This window comes from Alligator mississippiensis, chromosome 6 (assembly GCF_030867095.1).
Source record: "Alligator mississippiensis isolate rAllMis1 chromosome 6, rAllMis1, whole genome shotgun sequence".
NCBI classification, from domain to species: Eukaryota; Metazoa; Chordata; order Crocodylia; family Alligatoridae; genus Alligator; species Alligator mississippiensis.
Genome location: NC_081829.1, coordinates 85,077,878 through 85,099,967, shown reverse-complemented (window position 1 = coordinate 85,099,967; position 22,090 = coordinate 85,077,878). Strand labels below are relative to the sequence as shown.

At 45.6% G+C, this 22,090-nt stretch overlaps 1 protein-coding gene across 1 annotated transcript in view; it reads left to right on the top strand.

Annotated features, from left to right (window-relative positions):
• BTBD16 (BTB domain containing 16) overlaps positions 1-7,327 on the top strand; it is a 44,436-nt gene extending 37,109 nt beyond the window's left edge. The window contains exons 12-15 of the mRNA XM_059730345.1: positions 851-928; positions 2,129-2,227; positions 6,000-6,188; positions 7,101-7,327. Of these exons, the coding sequence (XP_059586328.1) occupies positions 851-928; positions 2,129-2,227; positions 6,000-6,188; positions 7,101-7,169 (435 nt within the window). The 3' untranslated portion in view covers positions 7,170-7,327. The remainder of the gene's footprint in view (positions 1-850; positions 929-2,128; positions 2,228-5,999; positions 6,189-7,100) is intronic.
• The last annotated feature ends 14,763 nt before the right edge of the window (positions 7,328-22,090 follow it).

Genomic DNA, 22,090 nt, shown 5'->3' with positions numbered 1-22,090 from the left:
GATACAGCTCCCATTAAAATCAAGAAACCTTCCAAAATGGGGAAGGAAAAAGAGGAACAGCATATAACTTGAACCATTACAAAGGATGCACTTCCATTGCATGTTGATCCCCTGCTGCATCTCCCTCAAGAGCTTTGTTGCAGTTGCAGTCACGTAGCACTGTGGATCTCAGAGAGTTTCTGATGAGGATATATCGTGTATGGAACTCAGTGCTGCTGTGGAAAAAAAACAAACAATGAAATTATCATGAAATAGAAAAGTGAATCAAGACTCTCTCACCCTAACTTTCTACAGCATAAATGCTCTATGGTTTGGAAAAACTATCCTTCTACCTGCAAAAGTCCTTATTCTCCATTGCCTTATACCTTCTGTGGCATGATCAACCAATAGAAAGTGTTTAATGCTGCCATTATGATTTGATGTCATTTTCCAACCCACTCACAGTTGCTTTGCAGAGGTGTAAAATACCACACAAGGTGCAAAGCTTAAGAGAAATGGGCCTTGTCATTAATTGCTTCACTGATTCATAGTATGGGGAAAGATTCTAACCCAGTGCGTCTACATATTCATTAATGCACCATAGTTACTACTCATTACGTTAAGTACTAACTCATGCTACTGGCAGTAGCGCCGGTGCATGGGTTTTTAGTGACTCTTATTGCACAATTATTAGGCTACTGAGCAGTTAGTGTCTCCATGTAGACATGTTCGCCAAGTGCTAAATCTGTTGCTAAGTAGATTGCCTCACTGTGAAAACAGCAGAAAAGATGTACCTAGCTTTATATTTATTTTAAAGAATTTTCTAATCCATAGACTTCATAAATATTGGCATACTTTATTTTCCTTTCAGCTGGAAAGTGGTGGTGACATGCCATTCCAGAAAGATTTTTCCACACAAGCTGTGAGATTTGGTCTGGTACTTAAACAGGTATGTAAACAAATAAATAAATAATTAAATATCTAGATTTTATTCTGTTTCTCTGTGGATACCAGTATGTTGTGTGTAATGTGCACATTCCTGGAAAATTGTGAATTACATACTTTTTACTGTACAAAATGACAGCTGCTTGCTAGGATCTCAGACCTGTAGCTCCTAATAGCAAAACAAGTGAAGTATGACTAGCTACATTCATTAGGACAATTAAAAGCATTTTCTAAGTATGAGATAGAGTAGACCTGCTAGAATTCAAAATCTCAATTTTTTCAGTACATTGCTGGATCCTGAAGAGTAGAGGGTAATGTGGTAGTGGCAAAGTATAGACAGGGTTATATCAGAGTAGTAATGGGAACTGTTTTATTTACAAGTCATTAGCCCAAATCCAGTCTGGATTGGCAGTGACCAAAAATGAATGTTCAGAAGCGTATGGGTGTGACCTTGCCCATTGCAACCAACATGAGCTGAACTTCCCAGTTGACTTCAATAGACACTGAATAAAGCTTTATATGAATTGACAGTATCTACATAATATGATGATGACCCTCTCTCTAATGTATGACACTTTGAGTCCAGTTCCAAGTAGTCCAGATGTCTACAAGACTGAATTCACTGTCTCAATTGACTACGAATTAACTTAAATCAAATCCTGAAGGTTTAAGATTTAAAAGGCCTTGTGCTGGCCTTTTGCTGATGGATGGGTACTTCTAACACTGGATTAATTGCTTTTAGTCTGTCACAATTCAAGGCCTTCTGACCACCCCATGCTAATCTCTGATACTTCTCCATCCTAATTGCTAAATATAGCTGAAACACTTTTGAATTTAGTAAGATTGTAGAAGCAGAGAACAATTGGTTACAAACCACGAGCTTCAAGAGAGGATCCCACATACTTAAAATTTCCCCCAGACTTTAGGAAACTTGCTCTTACAATACCTGGGGACCTTGCACAGTATGGTTTCAACTTAACAAATAAGGACATGTAATATAGTTATAATGTAAATGTTTAATAAATTCCTTATACTTTTCTATCAGTTTAAAGATAATTTGGGGGGGGGGGGTCTATTTTTTTTCTTCTATGTGACTAATGTAATGAATCATAGCTTTCCTATTATTGGCTTCTTTGTGATATTTGTCTACATATTTTTGAGATTAGTCTGGATAAAGTGTTTTTCTATTTTAATTGCCCTTTAGGAGCCAAGATATCATGAGGAAATAATTTCCATTTATGGATTCTTCTTTGAGATAAAAGCAGTCAAACATGAAGCTTCAATGTACAGTTTTTACATTAAAGTAAGACAGAAACATCATTTGCATTATGTAAATTCTGTTTATGAAATGACCTTGCCTTTATAATTTGAGGTTGAGAATAAAGGTAGACAGTTGTACTGTGGGGTTATGCAAGGGTATGATGCAGTACAAATGTCTTCATGTGTTCCCTTCCTTCTGGCTGCAAAATGATTCTTCACATGTACAAAACATACCATGATTTTAGTTACAGAACTGGCAGTACTAAAATACCAGGAGGAAGGGTGTTTTCTTGGTAATTTAAACAGCTGGTAATCAGGAAATACTGGAAAATCTATAAACAGACTATCTGTTTATGATTTGCTTTGCCAGTTTTGAGAATAATAGGTTCCTGAGTGTCTAAATATCAGTAGATATGCACTGGTGACTCCTTTTTGTGAAAATATATCTTCTTACATATTCTTTGTACTGGATCAGCAATAGGGCAAAGAAGAATTGGCATGATCCAGTACTTGATATGGCTTCTACTTCTTTTTCTTGTTACAAGTAGGTAAGCGTTCTTTAAAAGCTCCCTAGCATCAGTAATAAAATGATATTGTGGTAGATATTGTTATCACTTCTTCAATTGTTCTTCTTCCTGTAAAGAGTCTCTAATACTTTTTTGATAGTAACTTTTCTTTGTGAGCTATTGCATAGTACTCATTTCTGTTTCTGAATCCTGTGACTTTGTTATTAGCTTCCATTTGCTTTAAATGGCTTCATTTGTTTAGCTAACTTACAGTGGTCAACAACAATGTTCCTGTTCAAGTTGTTACTAAGTTTGGTGATGGCTGTAAATACAGTGGTCACAGTACATGTGGCCTAATCTTGCAAGTTTACTGCATGATGAGCTTTCCATTGCTTCTAATACTTACAGACAGTAATCCTGCAGTCAAAATTCCCAGCAGTCATCAGGGCTAGGGACAGAAGTTACACATAAATTAGTTTAAGTGATCAGAAACCAGTTCAAATCTGTAACACGGCAAAAGTTCAGTGCACTGAAACCACTTTCAAAATGGCTGAAACTGGTTTAAGATAAACCTGTTTGGATGTGGTATCAGACTGGACTGATTTATGTCAAATCAGTTTATGGAACTTCTGTCCTAGAACCCTTCTTGGTCCAAGTTAACTTAGTCCTCCAGCATCCCAGGATGCTTTGCAGCCTTGGGCTGTGCTGTCTGCTCCAGCGGAACAGGAGTAGCCCCACCCCTCTGCTCCCTAGCTGGAGTGCTACCACTGCTCTAGCTGGCTGAGAAGGGGGTGGGGGAGAAACCCAGGTCCAGACCCCAGCTAGGGTCTGCCTGGTGAGGGGGAAGCAGCCCCTCACAGGCTTTTTCTCCACTAGAACAGAGTGAGGGGGAATGGCCAGGTCCTGGCCCAAGCCAGCACGCTGAGAAGGGGGAGGGGGGTTTAAACCCCCTCCCTGGCCTGCATGGTGCCCCAGTTGGGGTCTGCCTGGTGGAGGTGAAACAACCCCTGCCAGGCTTATCAGGTGAAACAACCCCTGCTCCCCACTCACATGGACAGTGGGGGGGAGAGGGGCATGGCATGATGAGGTGGAGGGGTGTTTAAACTCCCCCCACCCCCTGCAGACCCCAACTGGGGTCCTGTGTGGGCCAGGGAGGGGGATAAACCCATTCCCTTCCCCATCTGCCTTGGCATGCCAGCCCCCTGCTCTCTGCTTCAGTGGGGAAAAGCCTGACAGGGGCTGCTTTGCCCCTGCCAGGCAGACCCTGACTGGGGGTGGGTCAGGGTGGGGATTTAAACACCCCCATATCATACTCAGAGGGCCAGCCGGGGCCTGGCCGCACCCCTCCTCTGCTTGAGTGGGGTGAGGAGGAAAAGCCTCAGAGGGCTTCTCTCCCTGCTTCCCTCCCTTCAGCAGTAGCCAGCAGGCTGGGAGGCATGCTCTAGCACCCTCCAGCTTCTGGCCTGAGCCACTGCAGGCATGTGGCTGCATTTCCAAAATTAAAAGTGAATGTCTGTTCACTTGCTTCTTAGTTCAATTTAAACAGTTTAGATTAAGCTGCAAAGATTGAATTGATTCAGCTTTGGGCTTTTTGACTGCCTGTACTTAGCCTGGGAGTTTCATGCTTTCAGAGTCTAGCCCAAGATTAGTAATTAAGGAGGTATGCTGAAAAATGTTTGTGTGCCACCAAAGTAACACAAAAGGTCAAAGTTACTGTACAGAATCTAGACCAAATGTATTTTCTTTTTTTACATGGACATTTAATTACTTACATTTCTACAACCAGATTTATCCCTCATATAAAAACCAACATCAATGAAGTCCCACACACTTGTGTAACTCTGAATCTTGAATCCAGTGTCTTTCATTCAGAAGACTTACCAAGTACTTTAGAAATGTTTAACTAATCCTGCATCCCCTTACTCAGATCAACCTCCCAGTGATATAAAATGTCTGAATCCTAGTTTAAACAGAGGGCCTGCAAATGTATAGGGCCTCTATATACACTTATCATTGAAACATGTTTAACTGTTTAATAGCTCACAACAGTCCTAAAGGATGCCAAAACTCAGGATAAGATCTCTTGAACTGCTTCCATTTGAAATTACAAGATAATTTTTAGGCAGGAAAAATGCAATTACCCAATATTTGGCATGAGAGTGCCACTTTTGCCAAGTGCTATAAGAATGTTAATGACTATTCAGGGCACTTGCCTTGATCTTACAACTGGACAACAGTATAGTAGGCCTGTGCAAAGTGGCTAGTGTTCAGATTCGGCCAATTCAGGGGACAGTGATTTGATTTGGTGATTCAAATCAATGTCCTGATTCGATTTGGCTGAAATCTGATTCGGAGATTGAGCTGCTGCTGAATCTCTGAATCAGCCAGGCTCATCCCCTGCCTGCTCTCCCAGCCCAGCTCTTGGCTCGTTTTTTTTTGTTTGGTTGGTTGGTGGGGGGGTTGTTTTTAAACAAAGCCCAGACTCAGAGTGGTGAGTCCCAGGGCTTTTCTCAATTTTTTTGTTTGTTTTCATAAAGGGCCAGAGTTGGCCCAGGCAGGACACCTGTGGGGGGTCCAGGGGAGTGAGGGGGCCAGGGGGGCTCATGCAGAGACCACCGCCATGCATGGGACAGTGGGGGGCAGTAGGGATTGCCACCTGACCTGCCAGCACCCAGTGAGCTGGAGCTTTTTTTTTTAAAGTACTGGGAACTGGGGCAGGTGGGAGCCATGGTGGGGGGGGGGGGGGAGGCTGGGAGAGTGGGAGGGCTGGGGGCCTAGCAGGGGTCCCCCCACCCCTAGTACTTACCATCTGGAGTCAGCTGCTGCTCCCTGCCGCAGCCACCAGGGATTGCCCGAATCATCAAAGCTCTCCAAATCTTTGCTGAAGAGTCAGAGAGATTTGAATAGTTTTGGACCTTTGAATTGAAGCAGGGAACCAATTTAGATTCAGAGATTCGGCCACCGAATCGAGCTGAATCTCCTCCGATTTGAATTGCCACCCGAAGCTTCACACAGCCCTAGAGTATAGCACCCGAAGCATTTCATCTTGTTTACTATAAGTATGGACACAGTCACCAGTGCAGTACAGAACTGGGCAACAGCATACAACCTGTTGAGTCAGTGATGAAATTCCATAGTATTCCTAGAGACAGATGTTCTTGGAGGGCTCTAATTCAAGCAATCCTCGGTCAGCTGTTATTTAGGTCAGCTAGCATGGTTGTATACTTTGGTTTTTTTTTCTTTTATAAGCAAATATCACTGCCACATTATACACTGCCCGTTACTGAAATATCTGCAATGTCTTTCCAGAGAGTAAAACACACAGACCCAGTTTTATCTTTTCTTGCTGCTGAATGTAACTGTGTAAGCCTGAGACAAGATCGTGAAGTTATATATGAAATAAAAGCACACTACCTGATCAATGGGAAATGGAGGGAATTCAGTACTGATAAACTTACCCAAAAATTTGGAGTTACAAAACCATCCTGCAAAAGCCAGGTAAGTATTTAGAAAATATTCTGTTTATGTATTAGTAAACAGGGACAACAAACATTGTGTTTTAGGTAGCACATACCTTGCATGGATAGACATTTGCAACGTAGTATGAATATGAATGTCTTAAAAGTCACTACCAGTAAGTAGCAGTTAGTATAAACAGCTATCTCATTCAGACTGCTAGCAATTTTCTTTTATGGTATATGTATTTTGTTGCATCACTTACTTTTATCCTAAGCAATCTGTGTATTACAATTAACTGACTTGAAGCTTCAAAGTGGTTCTGTAGTAGGAACAAAATCACAGTGTAATGATATAAATGTAATCTTCCTGAAAGCATATATTTTGTTTATCAGTACCACTATTTCTAACAATCCCCTTGGCCAGCTGAACAGTCTTTATCTAAAGTTAATGAAGATGACCATGGAGCACATCTAGCATTTCACAGAAGTGCTCAGCATTATGCGGTTCCCCTGATTCCTAGTCTTGTACTCTAATCCTCTAAACTCTAATTTATCTGGATAAAAGGAGCAAATTACAAATTCCTGGGAAAACACACGGCCGTTAAATATCAAGACCTCTCTTCAGGAAAAAAGCCACTTCAGAATTCTGTGGTTCATCTGCAGGTGTCCCTATCATGACTTCTGGCTTATTCAGAATCCAAAAGTTTTTTTTCATTCTATTCAGTAGTCACCCAAGACCAGGTATAGCTCTCACTCCCTCCTCAAAAGGCATCAATGCCCAGAGTTACCACTTCTTTTCATTTAAAGGGAAACTGGCCCTCCATTTATTTCAAGAAACTGCTTTTGCAATGTTATAGCTAAACCAAACATTAAATAATGATTTGTTTTGTATTTAACTCGCTAATGATCAATTTGATAAATATCCTGATGCTAACTCTTGTTTTGTGTGTAGGTCCTCAAAGTATGGATACCATCAATTCCCATCTACGTGACATATGCTCTTCTTTTTCCATCGTCTTAATTCACTAAAAGTATACTAGGGTTTTGTTGCTTGAAGACCTGATTCCAGTACCTGATATGATCATCTAGTAGAATGTCATATGTAAAAGGTGCATTCTGCTTAGCCAACTAACCACATTTGTCATAGCATGAAAATAAACAACTGCAACCTTTCCTCGAGTCATGCTCACTTCAGAAATTAATTCAACCAACAGCCTGTTTCCATTACCCATATTGCTGCAAATTGTCAATTTCCTTTTTATTAGATATGGACTCAGATTACAAACCCAGATCTAGATCTCACAGAAAGTTTGAGGGAGTTCAGACCTGGCATTTCCCATAACTCCATGGAATGTTTTCTAGTTTAAGGTAATTGAATAATATTTTCCAAGTGGGCTGCAACCTCCCCAAAAGAATAAAAAAAAGACCCCCCTCCCTGCCCCCAAAGCCATAAATGGGGCTGAGCTAAGTCAGTAGTGGAACTTACTTATTTCTACCCTCCAATGCCTTTTTATCCTTGGTAAAAAAAAAAAAAAAAAAAAAAAAAAAAAAAGTTTTGTACTTTGCACACTATTACATAGTTTACAGCAGCATTTGCTGTCTGCAAATAAGATGTCTTTAGCTCCATTCAGAATGGACAAAATAAGAAGCACCTGGGTTGAAAACCTAGTCCTACTGAAGTCACTGGGATTTTTCTACCGACTACTGTAATATCAGGATTTTGCCCTTGGTGTGAAAGCCCCACCACATGCAGATCTGCATAGAACCCCATATTTAGCAGGGCTGTGCAAAACGCCTGCAGTTTGTTTTGGTTTCAGGTTCAGCATTTCGGAGGGACAGCGTTTCATTTCGTTGTTTTGTAAGGCTGTCCAAAATGGCTGTGTTTTTGTTTTGTTTCGGATTCAGTGTTTCAGAGGGACAGTGATTCATTTTGGTGTTCTGAATTGCTGTCCTATTTCGTTTCAGCTGAAACTGTTTCAGAGCTGTTGCGGAAATTCGGCCGTGTTTCGGTCATAGGCCATAATGGGGAATTACAAAACTGCCTATAACCTTGTCATTTCTTACCTGATTTGGATGAAACTTGCAGTGATTCTATCCCCTTCTGAGGCCCTGAAGTTTGCCAAGATTCAAGGAGATAGGTGCAGGGGTTTCTGGGAAACTGCACCTCAAACTGCTGGCAAGCAAAACTTGTGACATGTGACTTTGTGTGTGTGAAGGCGCAGCAGGGTGAAAATTGCAGGGATGGTAGCCCTCACCCTTCCAACTCCACTGCAACCAATAATCCTCAGGCCTCTCAAAGATCTTACAGGTCTGGGCTTTCCCCAGCCAGGACTGTGCAGTGGCTGGAGGTTATCAGGTGCCTCCTGCTCCTACCCACCTTTCACCAGGAAGGTTCACCATCCTGGCATTTCATGGGGCTGATGTGCCACCGGCAGTCCCACCAGGCCTCCTGACCATGGCAGGGTGCAGTTTTAGGTCGAGCCTAGGATGATGTGGGGTCTCTTCCTCCCCATATAGCCCCAGCTTTTATACCTCCAAGTTCTTCCTGGCACAGGAGCTCAACAGAGAGATGTTCTTTCCCTGCTGGTTGGTGAGAAACTAATTTGCTGCCTTCAGCTCCTGAGACCGGGGCATTAAATGGCTGCCCTCATTAGCACCTGTCCTGCCACATGCATAGCCCCTTGGGTGGGCATGAGAGAGGCCGGCACACGGCCCCTACACCACTCAGGTTTTGGGCAGAGTGGTGTAGGGGTTTCTGTGCAACTGCACCTCAAACTGCTAAAAGCAAAACTTGTGTCTTGTGTGTTGTAGCTGTGTTAGTCTAAGAACGTAGCCCAGACAAGGTTCTTTGGGTCAAGTTGATATCTTTTATTAGACCAACTGAATAGTTGGAGAAATTCTTCTTTGCAAACTTTCGGATTTAAAAACCCTTTGTCAGGATGAGGAAGCATCTAGTTCATGTGTGTGTGTGCTCCTCCTGGATGGAAGGAATAGTAAAGAAGCCAGAGGCTGGCATGCAATGCAGACAAGGAACCCAGCCTTTGAAAATGTAAATGGAGGTGTCAAGGGGTGAAAGACAGGCTTGGGGGGGGGAAGGAATGTAGCAGGTAAAAGTGGAGAGGTACCTGCTGCTACCTAGGGAGTCAGATGTCCAGTAGGTTGTAGTGTGTCCTAAATCCAATCTCTATATTGAGTTCATGAGTCTCTGTATCTAGATTCACAGATGTTAGGGTTGGAAGGGACCTCAATAGATCATCCAGTCCGACCCCCTGCATAGGCAGGAAAGAGTGCTGGGTCTAGATGACCCCAGCTAGATGCTCATCTAACCTCCTCTTGAAGACCCCCAGGGTAGGGGAGAGCACCACCTCCCTTGGGAGCCCGTTCCAGACCTTGGCCACTCTAACTATGAAGAAGTTCTTCCTAATGTCCAATCTAAATCTGCTCTCTGCTAGCTTGTGGCCATTATTTCTTGTAACCCCCGGGGGCGCCTTGGTGAACAAAAACTCACCCATTCCCTTCTGTGCCCCCGTGATGAATTTATAGGCAGCCACAAGGTCGCCTCTCAACCTTCTCTTGTGGAGGCTGAAGAGGTCCAGGTGCCCCAGTCTCTCCTCATAGGGCTTGGCCTGCAAGCCCTTAACCATACGAGTGGCCCTTCTCTGGACCCTCTCCAGGTAATCTACATCCCTCTTGAAGTGCGGCACCCAAAACTGCACACAGTATTCCAACTGCGGTCTGACCAGCGCCCGATAGAGGGGAAGTATCACCTCCTTGGATCTGTTTGTCATGCATCTGCTAATGCATGATAAAGTGCCATTGGCTTTTCTGATGGCTTCGTCACACTGACGACTCATGTTCATCTTGGAGTCTACTAGGACTCCAAGATCCCTTTCCACTTCCGTGCCACCAAGCAGGTCATTTCCTAGGCAGTAGGTATGCTGGACATTTTTCCTCTCTAGGTGCAGCACTTTGAATTTCCCCTTGTTGAATTGCATTCTGTTGTTTTCTGCCCATTTGTCCAACCTGTCCAGGTCTGCTTGTAGTTGTTCTCTGCCCTCCGGCGTGTCCACTTCTCCCCACAGTTTTGTGTCATCTGCAAACTTGGACAGAGTACACTTCATTCCCTCGTCCAAGTCGCTGATGAAGACATTGAAGAGTTTCGGTCCTAGGACTGAGCCCTGCGGGACCCCACTGCCCACACCCTTCCAGGTCGAAACCGACCCATCCGCTACGACTCTCTGGGTGTGACCCTCTAGCCAATTCGCCACCCACCAGACTGTGTAGTCGTCCAAGTCACAGCCTCTTAACTTGTTCACCAGTATGGTGTGGGATACTGTATCGAAAGCCTTCCTGAAGTCTAAGTATATGACATCAACCCCTACTCCTGTGTCCAGGCGTTTTGTAACCCAGTCATAAAAAGAGACTAGATTAGTCAGGCATGATCTACCTGCTACGAACCCGTGCTGGTTTCCCCTCAGCATAATTTTTCCTGCCGGGCTCTCGCAAATGTGAGCCTTGATCATTTTTTCAAAGACTTTGCCAAGGATGGAGGTGAGGCTGACCGGGGTCCTCCTTCCTTCCCTTCTTGAAAACGGGGCCCACATTGGCCCTTTTCCAGTCCTCCAGGACCTGGCCCGTGCACCATGAGTGTTCCAATATTCCCACCAGTGGCTGCGCAATGACATCAGCCAGTGCCTTCAGTACCCTTGGATGGAGCTCATCCAGGCCTGCCGAGTGAAACGCATCCAGTTCCTCCAAGTGACTCTGCACCATCTCAGGGTCTACGTGTCATGGAAACACACGCAGCATACTTTTGGGTCAGGTCAGCAGAAGCTTTTATTCAAAAGAAACTACAGCTGTAGGGGGGATTCCAAAGTGACATGGATTTCCCAAGCACTTGGAAGGGGTTCCCCCCCAAGAGCAAAATCAGGAGGCTTATATACTTTTTAACAGTCGCTTACAACTCACGTGATCATATAGTGAAATTAGCTAGAAAAGCAGCTATAAACATTACTTTGTTACTTCTTTACTGTTATCAGGATGAGAATTATGGAGGAGACAAGGGAGAAATAACACTCCCTGCCTGCACCTGGAAATCAGAGTTGTATATACTTTTTGCTATCTTCAAGGCTGAGGTGAGCGAAGCAGTTGCAGAGGAGTTACAAAGGACAAACACTTTCTCTTATCTGTTCTACTGTACAGAGCCAGCAATTCTCCACAAAGTGGTTATGTCATCTTATAACTCAAATGATCAAAGTTTAAGGCATTTATTTTTTTCTGATTCCACATACGCATGGTAGTCTGGCGCCCTGGGAGGTTGATGAATTAAACTCATAGGCCTGTCTGTGAAAAGTGGTTTGTCGTTTGTAAATTCAAAGAAGCACTGAACCTCGCTAACTTCATCACCAGAAGCCAACTCCCTACAGCCCAAAACGCACCGAAGGGATCCAGATGATGCTATGACAAGAAATGCAAAACCTGCCAACATTTTCTCCAGTACCCCCACAAACTGCACACCAGAATCCATCCAAGACAAGACAAGAGTACCCACTACCTGTGGGGGCACATTTCTCACAAGAGAACCATTCTGTCTTCAGTCTCTCAGGTCTGATCCTCAAAGGGAATTTACAAACCAGTTTCCTGCGCATATCCTTGTGTCAGTCCCATCAGGCTTCCTGGCCCTGGTGTAGCAAAACCCCGTTTTTGGTTTTGGCTTTGTTTCTTTTTTTTTTCAATACATTCCCTCCCCTTCCCCAACCATTTCTGACTATCTCTCTGCCCTTTCTATCCCTTATAAGTAATTACAAGTAGTACTAGGTAAGCTAAGTTCTTGTATACTATTATTGTAATAAGCCCCTTTTTTATATATTGTGAATAGTGTTCTGGTATTGATTTTTACTGTTTTTATATTGTATTCTTATCATTTGTGCATTGGTGTTTTTTTGTTTCATATAAATATTGTATAGTTTAGGCCTGTGTCTGTAAAGTGATGTCAAGTATCCATTCCCATCTTGTCCCCATGTCCTGTTGTGTAAGTATCTTGCAATTCTGTAACCTCTCCCATGTAAATTGGTTTTCTTTGAATGCCTGAAACAAACGAGTGAATGGATAAGTGAAACACAATGATAGCAGGACCCCCTACTAAATCACCCCACCATCAAAACCAATACCTGGACCAATGACCCAGCCCTTGGAACCGTCCTCCTCATTCAAGAAACAAAAGATGAGGCAACCCACCATTGTGCCAAGGCTGCACATGCTCAGTATGAACATCTGGAACAGGGCTGACATTGCCTGGACAGGCCCTCCCCATAGGAGATCAGAGTTAGTCTGCCCCATAAAAAGGGGTAGTGAAGACTGACTCCTTGGGACGCCCTTTCCATCTGGACCAGCACCATGTCACACCACCTATCCACCCAGAGGCCCTACCGGCGACCCCTCTGGACAACATCTGCTGGACAAAGACCCCCTTCCAGTCTGGATAAGTAGCTATCACCCCCCACCCTCTCTTCAACCAAGGATTTGGACTCTGTTTCTCTTCCCTATTTGGATTCCAACTCTTCCGCTGAGTCTTTTTCTCCTGCTGCTATTGTGTGAGTGTGTGTAGGAACCAAGCTGTACAGTACAGTGTTCATTTAATAAAACTGTTATTTGGATCCCTGATTTGGGTCAGCCTTTGGAGCAAAACCCAACTCAAGCCTCTTGCTCCAAAGCCCCCATCCCCTATGAGTTGGGTTTTGCTTTACTATGGTTACCAGCACCTCTGCCCAATGATTCAGGGTTTTGCTGGTGCACACACGCCTCTTCACGCTCAGGTCACACATGGCTGCTAGCATGTGGACCATACTGGACTGCAATGGCTCCAACCATTTCTTGATGCCTTCCCTCAGCTGTTTCACCAGTGCCTGCACCTCTGGTGAAAGCGGTGTGCCCCAGCCAGGAATATCAATCCCCTGGAACTTCTCCATTTGGTTCTCAAGTGAGTGCTTGGGGGGATCACCTGGCTAAGGAAGGCATTGCCAGCGCTGACTCTCAGTGGCCTCAAGGAAGGCTTGAGGACCACTAAGATCTGGGAGATGGTATCCCACTCTGTTTTGGTAAGCAGGTTGCTGATCCCATTCTCCCTGAGCAAGGCCATTTCATGGATGGCCTTCTGTTGCTTCACCAGCCTTTCCAGCATCAGGCATGCGGAGGTCCACTGAGTCTCCACATCCTGCATGATTTTGTGCTGTGGGACACTCAGCTCTGCCTGTTTTTCCTGCAGCAACTTGACCCACTTCATGCTGTGGCAGAGGAAGCTCACCACCTTCCTGCACTTCGAAATGAGTTGGCCAGTTGTGACAGCACCATCACCAGAAGCCCTGTCCCCCTCCAAGGCATCCCTGATTATGAGGTGGAACTTGTGTGCCACACAGTGGATGTCCTGCTGAAGGTGGTGCATGCGGGCACTTGGTGGGATGGGGCCACAAGCGCCATTTGCTGCCTGAATCCTGGCCACTCAACTAAGGAGAAGGGCTTGCCATCCAGAGCAAGCATCTCCCTGATGCTCTGAGTGATCTCACTCACCTGGGGAATGCACCCCCCTTTGTCTTTGCCTTTCCCCCACTGATCCAGGGTGGCCTGCCTCTGCTTTGGGGGGATGGGGGCTTTGGAGCAAGAGGGGGACTTCTTTTTGGGCATACTCTCACTGGTGCCAGGCTGAGGAGGAGCAAGGGCCAAGGGGGTGGTGCCTGCGGAGATGCATCAACATCCTTGTGGCACTGTAGTGTTTCTCCTCCTTGCCGTGGCTGGTCTTACATCTGCAGTGCAGGCAGATAGCATACCTGGGATTATCTGCCACCTCAAAATGATCTCACACTACACTACCCCCTTGCTTCTGGGGTACAGGTACAGATCCTGCCTGATACCCCTCCTCAGCAGGCAGAGGCACAGCAACAGGAAGAGCAGACTTAGCTGAGCCACTTGCCTCACAACCTCTACCTCAACCTCCTCTGAACTGCCTTCCAGGGAAGGAGACCTGGCTTTAGGGGAACTTGGAGAGGAGTGGAGTGTCTCGGACGGCCAGAGCCGACTCAAGGTGATCTAATAATTGCTCGTTTGTCGGGTGGGCTGGTGAATAGAGAGGCCGAGAAAGCTTTATGGTTGTAAAACTTTACTTATGTCGCTGGTGGTTGCGACGAAGACGGTCCGGTCGTCTGAACAACTATGTCAGTTGTTCCACCTGATAAGGCTCAGGCTAGCTCATCCGTCTACAAATCAAGCCGGCGGGAATAGGGTACGTCTGGGATTGCGCTCGGTGATGGGGAGAAGAATCGATAGGTGATCAGTCTATAGATCAGCTCAGCCGCAAGTCAGATCTCTTTTAGAAGCACTCTGCAGCGTGCTCAAAGTTCTCCGACTTGGGCGGAAGTCACGCGAATTTTTAAACGGCTAGCAAGCCAAATACTAGCTGCCACGTAGGAATAATTTAGAGCTGGCCAATAGCGGGACACAAATTTGCATTTGAATGGCGGGAACTCTCTTGCACCAGGGGTTTTCTGCTGCAACAGAAAACCTTTACTTTGCAAGAGGCTCTCATGTGGCGGGAAAATTCCACCGTGCCGAGGCACCAAAATCACTGGGTTGTGACATGCCCCTTTGCCAACAGCACAACTGGAATTTTAGACACATGAGCACATCATACGGCATCTTTGTTTTGGGACTCACTGACCTGGCAAAGCTTTAACAACCAATAATATATATATATATATATATATATATATATATATATATATATAAACAAACAACTCGATAGACCGGTCTTTTCAACAAGTTACAAATTACAACAACTTTGAACATATAACAACTGTTGATCATCGTCTGATTGGAGAACATCTGCTTGGGACTTCCTTCATCTGGTAGTCAGTCCGTCCTCTCCTATTAACAGACAATGTCAATAAAATGCTTAATAAAATGAGAAAATAGTGTTATAGCAAGTCCTGAGCGGATAGACGTTCGCCGTCTCAGCGTCTCCTTCACAACCATCACTCTATTGATTCGAACGAACTGCAGTCTGGTGCTCGATGAATCTCACAATCGGGTAGTTGTGGATTATTGCTTTTCTGGGGTTAGTCCTGTGAAGAAAGAAAACAACAACACAAGACAAAAGACTCATAATTGGATTTACTGTAAGGATACTGGGGGAACGTTGGAACGGCGTGTCATCCAGTTGTGATGAACGATAATAGGAGGACGATCGGGCTTCTCTTCTAATTGGACAGAATAGGTATTAGGATATTGTCCCGATCATTGAACTGTTCCTTTATGATCTTGTGGATGAGATTGATGAGGGTGCGGTATTGAGATCCACACTAACTCATCTGGCTGGAACTTGGGTTCCCAAGGTGGAGGTTTCTGGACATTAGCTTCGTCCCATAACGGTTTAGCAGTGTTTAGTGAAATAAGGACATCATGATTAAATTTAGTCCAGTTTTTAAACGTCCCTCCTCCCCTGAAGCGAAGTTGTTCTTTGTACAGGCCTATGTGTCTTTCCACAACACCATTGGACTGCGGGTGGTACGGCAAATGAAGATGTCAGACTACATTATGAAGACGAGCAAATTTGTCCAGAGCGTTTGAGTTAAACGGCGGTCCCCCATCAGACTGAATCTCATGAGGGGATTGCCAGGTAGCAAATACAGCAGTCAAAGCAGAAATGACAGCAGTGGCATTGCTTTTCCGTAGGGGGATAACCTGTAACTGTCTTGTTCCCAAGTCAACAACAACTAATCCTTTATTTGGTGGCTTAGACCCTGGGAGGGGTCCTAGCAGATCTACCTGCCAAACTTTTCCTGCCTGAAACTGTGAAGAATCGAAAGCTCCGAGTTGGTGCTTAGTTCTATGGCACTTTTCTTTAGCACATATCTCACAAGCCTGAGCTACCTTTTCCCAATCACACCGAGCTCCGTATGAAGCCGGCTCCGTAAGGGTTCGGCACCAACGTTGATGGCAAGCTTGTGGTCCCGGGTGACCCCAATTTTCATGAAGCCACGCGAGGAATGGATTTACTTCAGGACCAGAGGTAGATGTGACAGGCAAGACTATGTCGGTCCGGATTGGATCTTCTAAGATCTTATCAATTACTTCATGTACTGGATCAGTATCCGGATGATGGGACTTAGTGTGCCTAATCAACGGGAGGCGCACAAATTTAGTTAACGTTTTCCAGATGTCTTGCCAATCATTCAAATTTTCCGAGGGAAAAGCTGTGCCCGTAAGAATTTTATAAATGTATTGTGAATCGATTGCGATAATTGGAACGGGGAGTGTATCGTTATGATGTGTCAAACAATGTTCTAGTACCTTGAGGAATCCTAACAATTCACATTTTTGGGCCGAATTATCATCTGGGTCAGCTTGAAATATTTCCCTATCATTACAAGCTTTGCAATAATACCCATCGCCTCCGCCATGTCGGGAGGTTCCATCTGAGGCCATCCACGCCGGGGCAGAAGTTCCATACAATGTAGGGACCTTCTCCTCATCTTCTGGGCTTGGATCAGGTACCGTGTCTTCCAACCTCCAACAATGCCAGTTGTAATGATGGGTAAGCACTAGCGTATTCCAGGTCTTAGACTCCCCCTGAAAATGTGGGTCAACTCCACAACCAGCAAGGGTAACAATGTGGCACCGGGAGTGTGTAACGTCCCATGCCCCCTTGCTAAAGGTTCCACCAGTTGTTCAGCTAGGAGGATCTTTCCTACAGCTCCATACCAATGTTGTGCCACTTGAAGCGTTTTATGGGCTGTATATACTAGCTCATCATGAGGGTTATGTGCGACAGCCCACACGTGGTTGGTGGTGAACCCGAGGGTTACGGTTAGTGACTCACCCAAATCGATGGCATGGAGTTGTGTATCTTTAACCGTGGCTAGCAGGCGAAGCAGGTTCCTCTGATCTCCTTTTGTCCAAGGTGTGGACTTTCGGGATTTATTACAGATCTGTTGCTGCAATTTGGTGAGGAGTGCCAAATCACTAGGTCCAATATAATGCCGATACCAATTCAAATGACCCAAAAGCTGTTGAAAGTACCTCTTAGTAGTAGGGAAGAATGTTTTTAATGGATCGATGTTAGGACCCTCATGCGAAATTCCGTGGCGAATGGAACCGATGTATCGAGTACCAAGGAAAGTAATGTCATCTACAGGATGTAAACACGACTTTTCCTCGTTGATCGTCCATCCCTCACTCTGAAGGTGAGCGACTAGTTGATTGACTGTACTAGTAACTACGGAACTATCGCAACCCATGATGGCGATATCATCGACGTAACTCCAAATTTTTAATTCCTTCTCTGGGGGTAGAGAGTATGAAGCTTTAAAATTCTTTAGGGTGTTATTCATGGCACCAGTGGCTAGTGATGGAGTGTTACGATATCCTTGTGGACAGACTGTCCACCTGTACATAATGCCATCAATACACATATTTAGTATTCTCTCCGGGTCAGTTATCGGGATGGAAAAGAACATATTTTTTAGATCCAATGTGACTTCGACCCACTTACTTTGTTGAAATTGGGCCATCTCAAACATACATTATGGCAAAGTAGAAGGATTAGGTTGCTGAAGTACCTGACACCTTTTGCTGACTTCTCTATAGTCTACAACCAACTGGGCTTCATTAGGTTTTCCAGGTTTCGCTACCCCCCCATCCTGACGATAGGTAGGTGCTGGCTGTTACAGTCTTAATACAGCCTCATCACTCGAGCCGCTGCAGGAGGTCAGTGAGGGACTGTTTTAGAGGACCCTTAGTTGGGATCGGTCGATATCGCCAGGTGGAGGTGTTACAAAGCATTGGTCGATGCCAGTCCTGTTCTGGGATAATAATGGGTGATGCCTGTAGCACTTGTTCTTTAAGGTCAAGTGCCCTTATCCCCGGGATCCCTAAAATGTTGATGCCCCCTAGAACAGCCTCTAGGGGGTATCGGTGGCCTTGGACCCAAAATTTGACCTTCGTTGCGATGGCGATAGCGTTAAGCCCTTGTACCTTGATCGTTTTGGTGGTCTTTTGATGAGGTATCATTCAGGTAATCACATTGGTTTGAGCTCCAGTATCGAGAAGGAAGAATGCTTGTTGTTGGTCATCCAGATTGGTAGGGTTGTAAACAGTGAGTTCGGCGTATGGCTGAGAATCAGTAGGGTCAGGTTTGAACTGGAGAAGGCCGCCGGCGGAGCCGACAGCCATTACTCGTTTTTTGATGGGTCCTCGAATCTGAATCCCAATGCTTCGGCCAGACGAGACTGGCCTCTTTCTCCCAAAATTCGTAACTGAGTCTTTGTAAGTCTGGAGCGGGAGAGAAGAAAACCAAACATGTTCCTTTCTTTTGTAGTTCTTTCCTTCGGGGTTCTTGGAGGTGACCACCATGGCTCTTGGCATCTGGGTCTCAGTGTTTCAGCTGGGTATGCTGAAGGTCGGTCCCTTATATTATCAGGAGCTTCTTCACCTTGCTTCATAAGTGCTTGTAGACGTGGGAGATGGCCTAGGAGATTTCCCACTGGTTGACCTGCCATTGGGTTCAAAAAGAGTCAGAGTGTGACAGCATTTGTTCCTCCGTATACTTCCACACAGGCATCTATAGCTTCCAAGGGCGTTGGAATTGCCCCGGGGTCCGATAGGTGGCGATGAGCCCATCTCTCTTTGTGTTGCACGGCTGTTAGTCCCATTGGATTTGTTCTCAGGCTCCATGAGAGATATGACACCCCAACTATAGCTAGGAGGAGTTGCTCCACAGTGGCCTTCTGTGGACGACCTTCGTGCCAGGTGTGAAATTTGTGGGTTACCTGTCCCACTACGAGCGCTGGGAGCGGGATGGGCCAGTGGGCACTATCTGTGACCACATTCAAGTCAGTAGCACGTCCTCCGTTCCATGCCACTTGTCGGGTCAAGGCACTCGCTTCTTCTTTGTCTAAGGTTTCAGATCCAAATTCCACTATTAATTGTCCTAAACACATGGCCAAGGTTTCTTCTGGTTTTATTTTAGATTCCTTGCAAAGTTCTTGAATTTCTGGTCGGGTGCGTGTGTGTGAGATAACAGTGGTACGCGTAGCACCATCTCCATCTGCAATATGCTTCATCACAGCTATCGGGTGAGCTGCGGTAGAGGAAGAGTTAAATTCTTCATCTGGGAGTGTTGGGTACATCCCTCCTCCCATTTCCCCCTCCCCGTGGCAAGGAGGCAGGGCCGTTGGGAATGACGTCACCTCAGGGAGCGGAGGCGCTAGGCGGATCCCCGCCAGGTCTTCTGAAACTCCGCCCCTCCTTTCCAGGTTTCCCGGATGGCTCGCGCTTCTTTCAGCTCCATTTTCTGCCAGTGGCATCATGCAGCCGGTGCTTCTGAGAAGCGCCGCTCCGGAGCCTTTTGCTGTCCGCTCCAGCGACTCCTTACCCGCCGTATGCATCTGTGCCTCTAAATTTGCGTATTCCCTTAGTAGACCCGCTACTGGTCGGAACAGCACATTCATCATTTTTCCCTTCTTCCATTTAGTTAGACCCCATCTCGGCACATGACGGCCCTTAGTTTCCAAATCCTCCCGGAGCTGAACGAGGAGCTCATGGCCCCGCGACTCAGGCACCAAATCCGGACAGTTGAACCAGTCCATGGGGGTGGGTTCCTCCCCTTCCCTTAAGTATCAAATGCATTGAGCGAACTCTTGAGCGTGGGTCAGCTTCTCTGCCTTCGGCGCTTTCACCCCAGCTAAGGATATGGTTGAGGTTTCCTCCAGGGGTCGATAATAGACCCGGTCACTCTCCATTATACATCCAAACTCCCCAAGGGATAGCTTAGTTCTCCATTCCTTCACTACGGCTTCTTCTCTCTTTACGGAGAAGTAACTATCAATATTTCTTTCATCCCCTTCTACCGCCTGGTGGTAAGCGATATGTGCCCATAGATCATTGGCATTCTCTACGTGGCAGGTCCCGGTGCACCAGGGGCAGCACCCGATTAGGTTCTTCTCTATCACCGTGCCCTTAGATCCCATCCTCGTCACCATGTCTCGGACGGCCAGAGCCGACTCGAGGTGATCTAATAATTGCTCGTTCGTCGGGCAGGCTGGTGAATAGAGAGGCCAAGAAAGCTTTATGGTTGTAAAACTTTACTTATGTCGCTGGTGGTTGCGACGAAGACGGTCCAGTCGTCTGAACAACTATGTCAGTTGTTCCACCTAATAAGGCTCAGGCTAGCTCATCTGTCTACAAATCAAGCCGGCGGTAATAGGGTACGTCTGGGATTGCGCTCGGTGATGGGGAGAAGAATCGGTAGGTGATCAGTCTATCGATCAGCTCAGCCGCAATTCAGATCTCTTTTAGAAGCACTCTGCAGCGTGCTCAAAGTTCTCCGACTTGGGCGGAAGTCGCGCGAATTTTTAAATGGCTAGCAAGCCAATTACTAGCCACCACGTAGGAATAATTTAGAGCTGGCCAATAGCGGGACACAAATTTGCATTCGAATGGCGGGAACCCTCTTGCACCGGGGGTTTTCTGCTGCAACAGAAAACCTTTACTTTGCAAAAGACTCTCATGTGGCGGGAAAATTCCACCATGCCGAGGCACCAAAATCACTGGGTTGTGACATGGAGCACAAACACAGATTCCTCCTCAGTCCTCAGAATTTCTTTTGCTAGAGCGCTCAGGTCCCCTACCTCCAGATCCAGCTCCTCCTCTGGCACCAGAAGGCTCCGGCTGGGAACTGAAATGGGGGTGGAGGAGACTGTCATCATGCTGGTGGTGCTGGGGATTATTATTACGGCTGGTATTATTAGAGGGGGTGAAGATGCAGGCACTAGTCCCATCTCCTTGCTGCCACTAGCACCAGAAGAAGCCTCATGCCTGCTAATGCTAGGGAAGAGGCTGCGACTAAGTTTTGGGGGAGGAACTGCCCCTTCTCCCTCCCTGGCCAGGAGACCTGGCACCTGCCTTTCCAGCACGCTTCATATTTCTTGTGCTGGAAAAAAATGTGCATCTGTGTGAGTGCGTGTGTAATAAATGTATATGTCTATTGAGTGCTTTCCAAGCAAAGCACTGCTTTCTTTTTGTTTTGGTGGGGGGAGGGGGGAAAATTAGAACAACAAATAACAGGATTTTGGGGAAAGGGCAGGCAATGGTAAATAGGAACGGATTAATGGTAATGGCTACAATTTGGTAGCAAGGCATTACCAAGCTGCAAGCCAAGCTTACAGATACTGCTGTTTGCCACTGCTCCAGACACTCACAGATATAGCTGAAAATGACAGAGAGCAGTTCACAGCCTTTTTTATGGTGCTTCTCTGTCCCTCCCCCAGAGCACTGGGATTGGAAGGGACCTCAGGAACAGTTCATTGTCACTGGCCAGCTACAGATGTCAGTATTAGAGCAGTCCTCCCCCACCCCACCCCACCCCCCATTTTTGTTTCCCTGCAAGCCCCCTCCAAAACGTTTCAGAAACATCCAAATCATTCCAGAAAATTTCCAAAACGTTTTGAATGGCCCATTTTGTTTCGGAGATGTTTCAGAGCCCCATGTTTCATTTCAGATTCAGTGTTTCAACCATTGACACGGCTGAATCTGAAATGAAACAAAACAGCAGCCAAAATTTCGCACAGCCCTAATATTTAGTCAAGAAAGTTTTGTCTGGGACATCAAGAAACATCACCCCAAGTTCCCGTGTGTCCAGGTTGTCAGATAGGACCACTAGAAATGTTTATTTCAACACTTCAAACTGTATACTAATTAAATTGCAACCATCCCACTGGAGGAAAATATTGCTAAATTGTGACAAAATATATTTCTGTGAGGCGTTTCATTGATTCTCTCACACATTCTCCCCATTCTTTCTCTTTATAAAGTATGACCCACTGGCATCTGCAAAGTTCTTGGCTTCTCATAACAGCTATGAATAGGTCACTGTGTTTTATTTCTGAGTGAGTC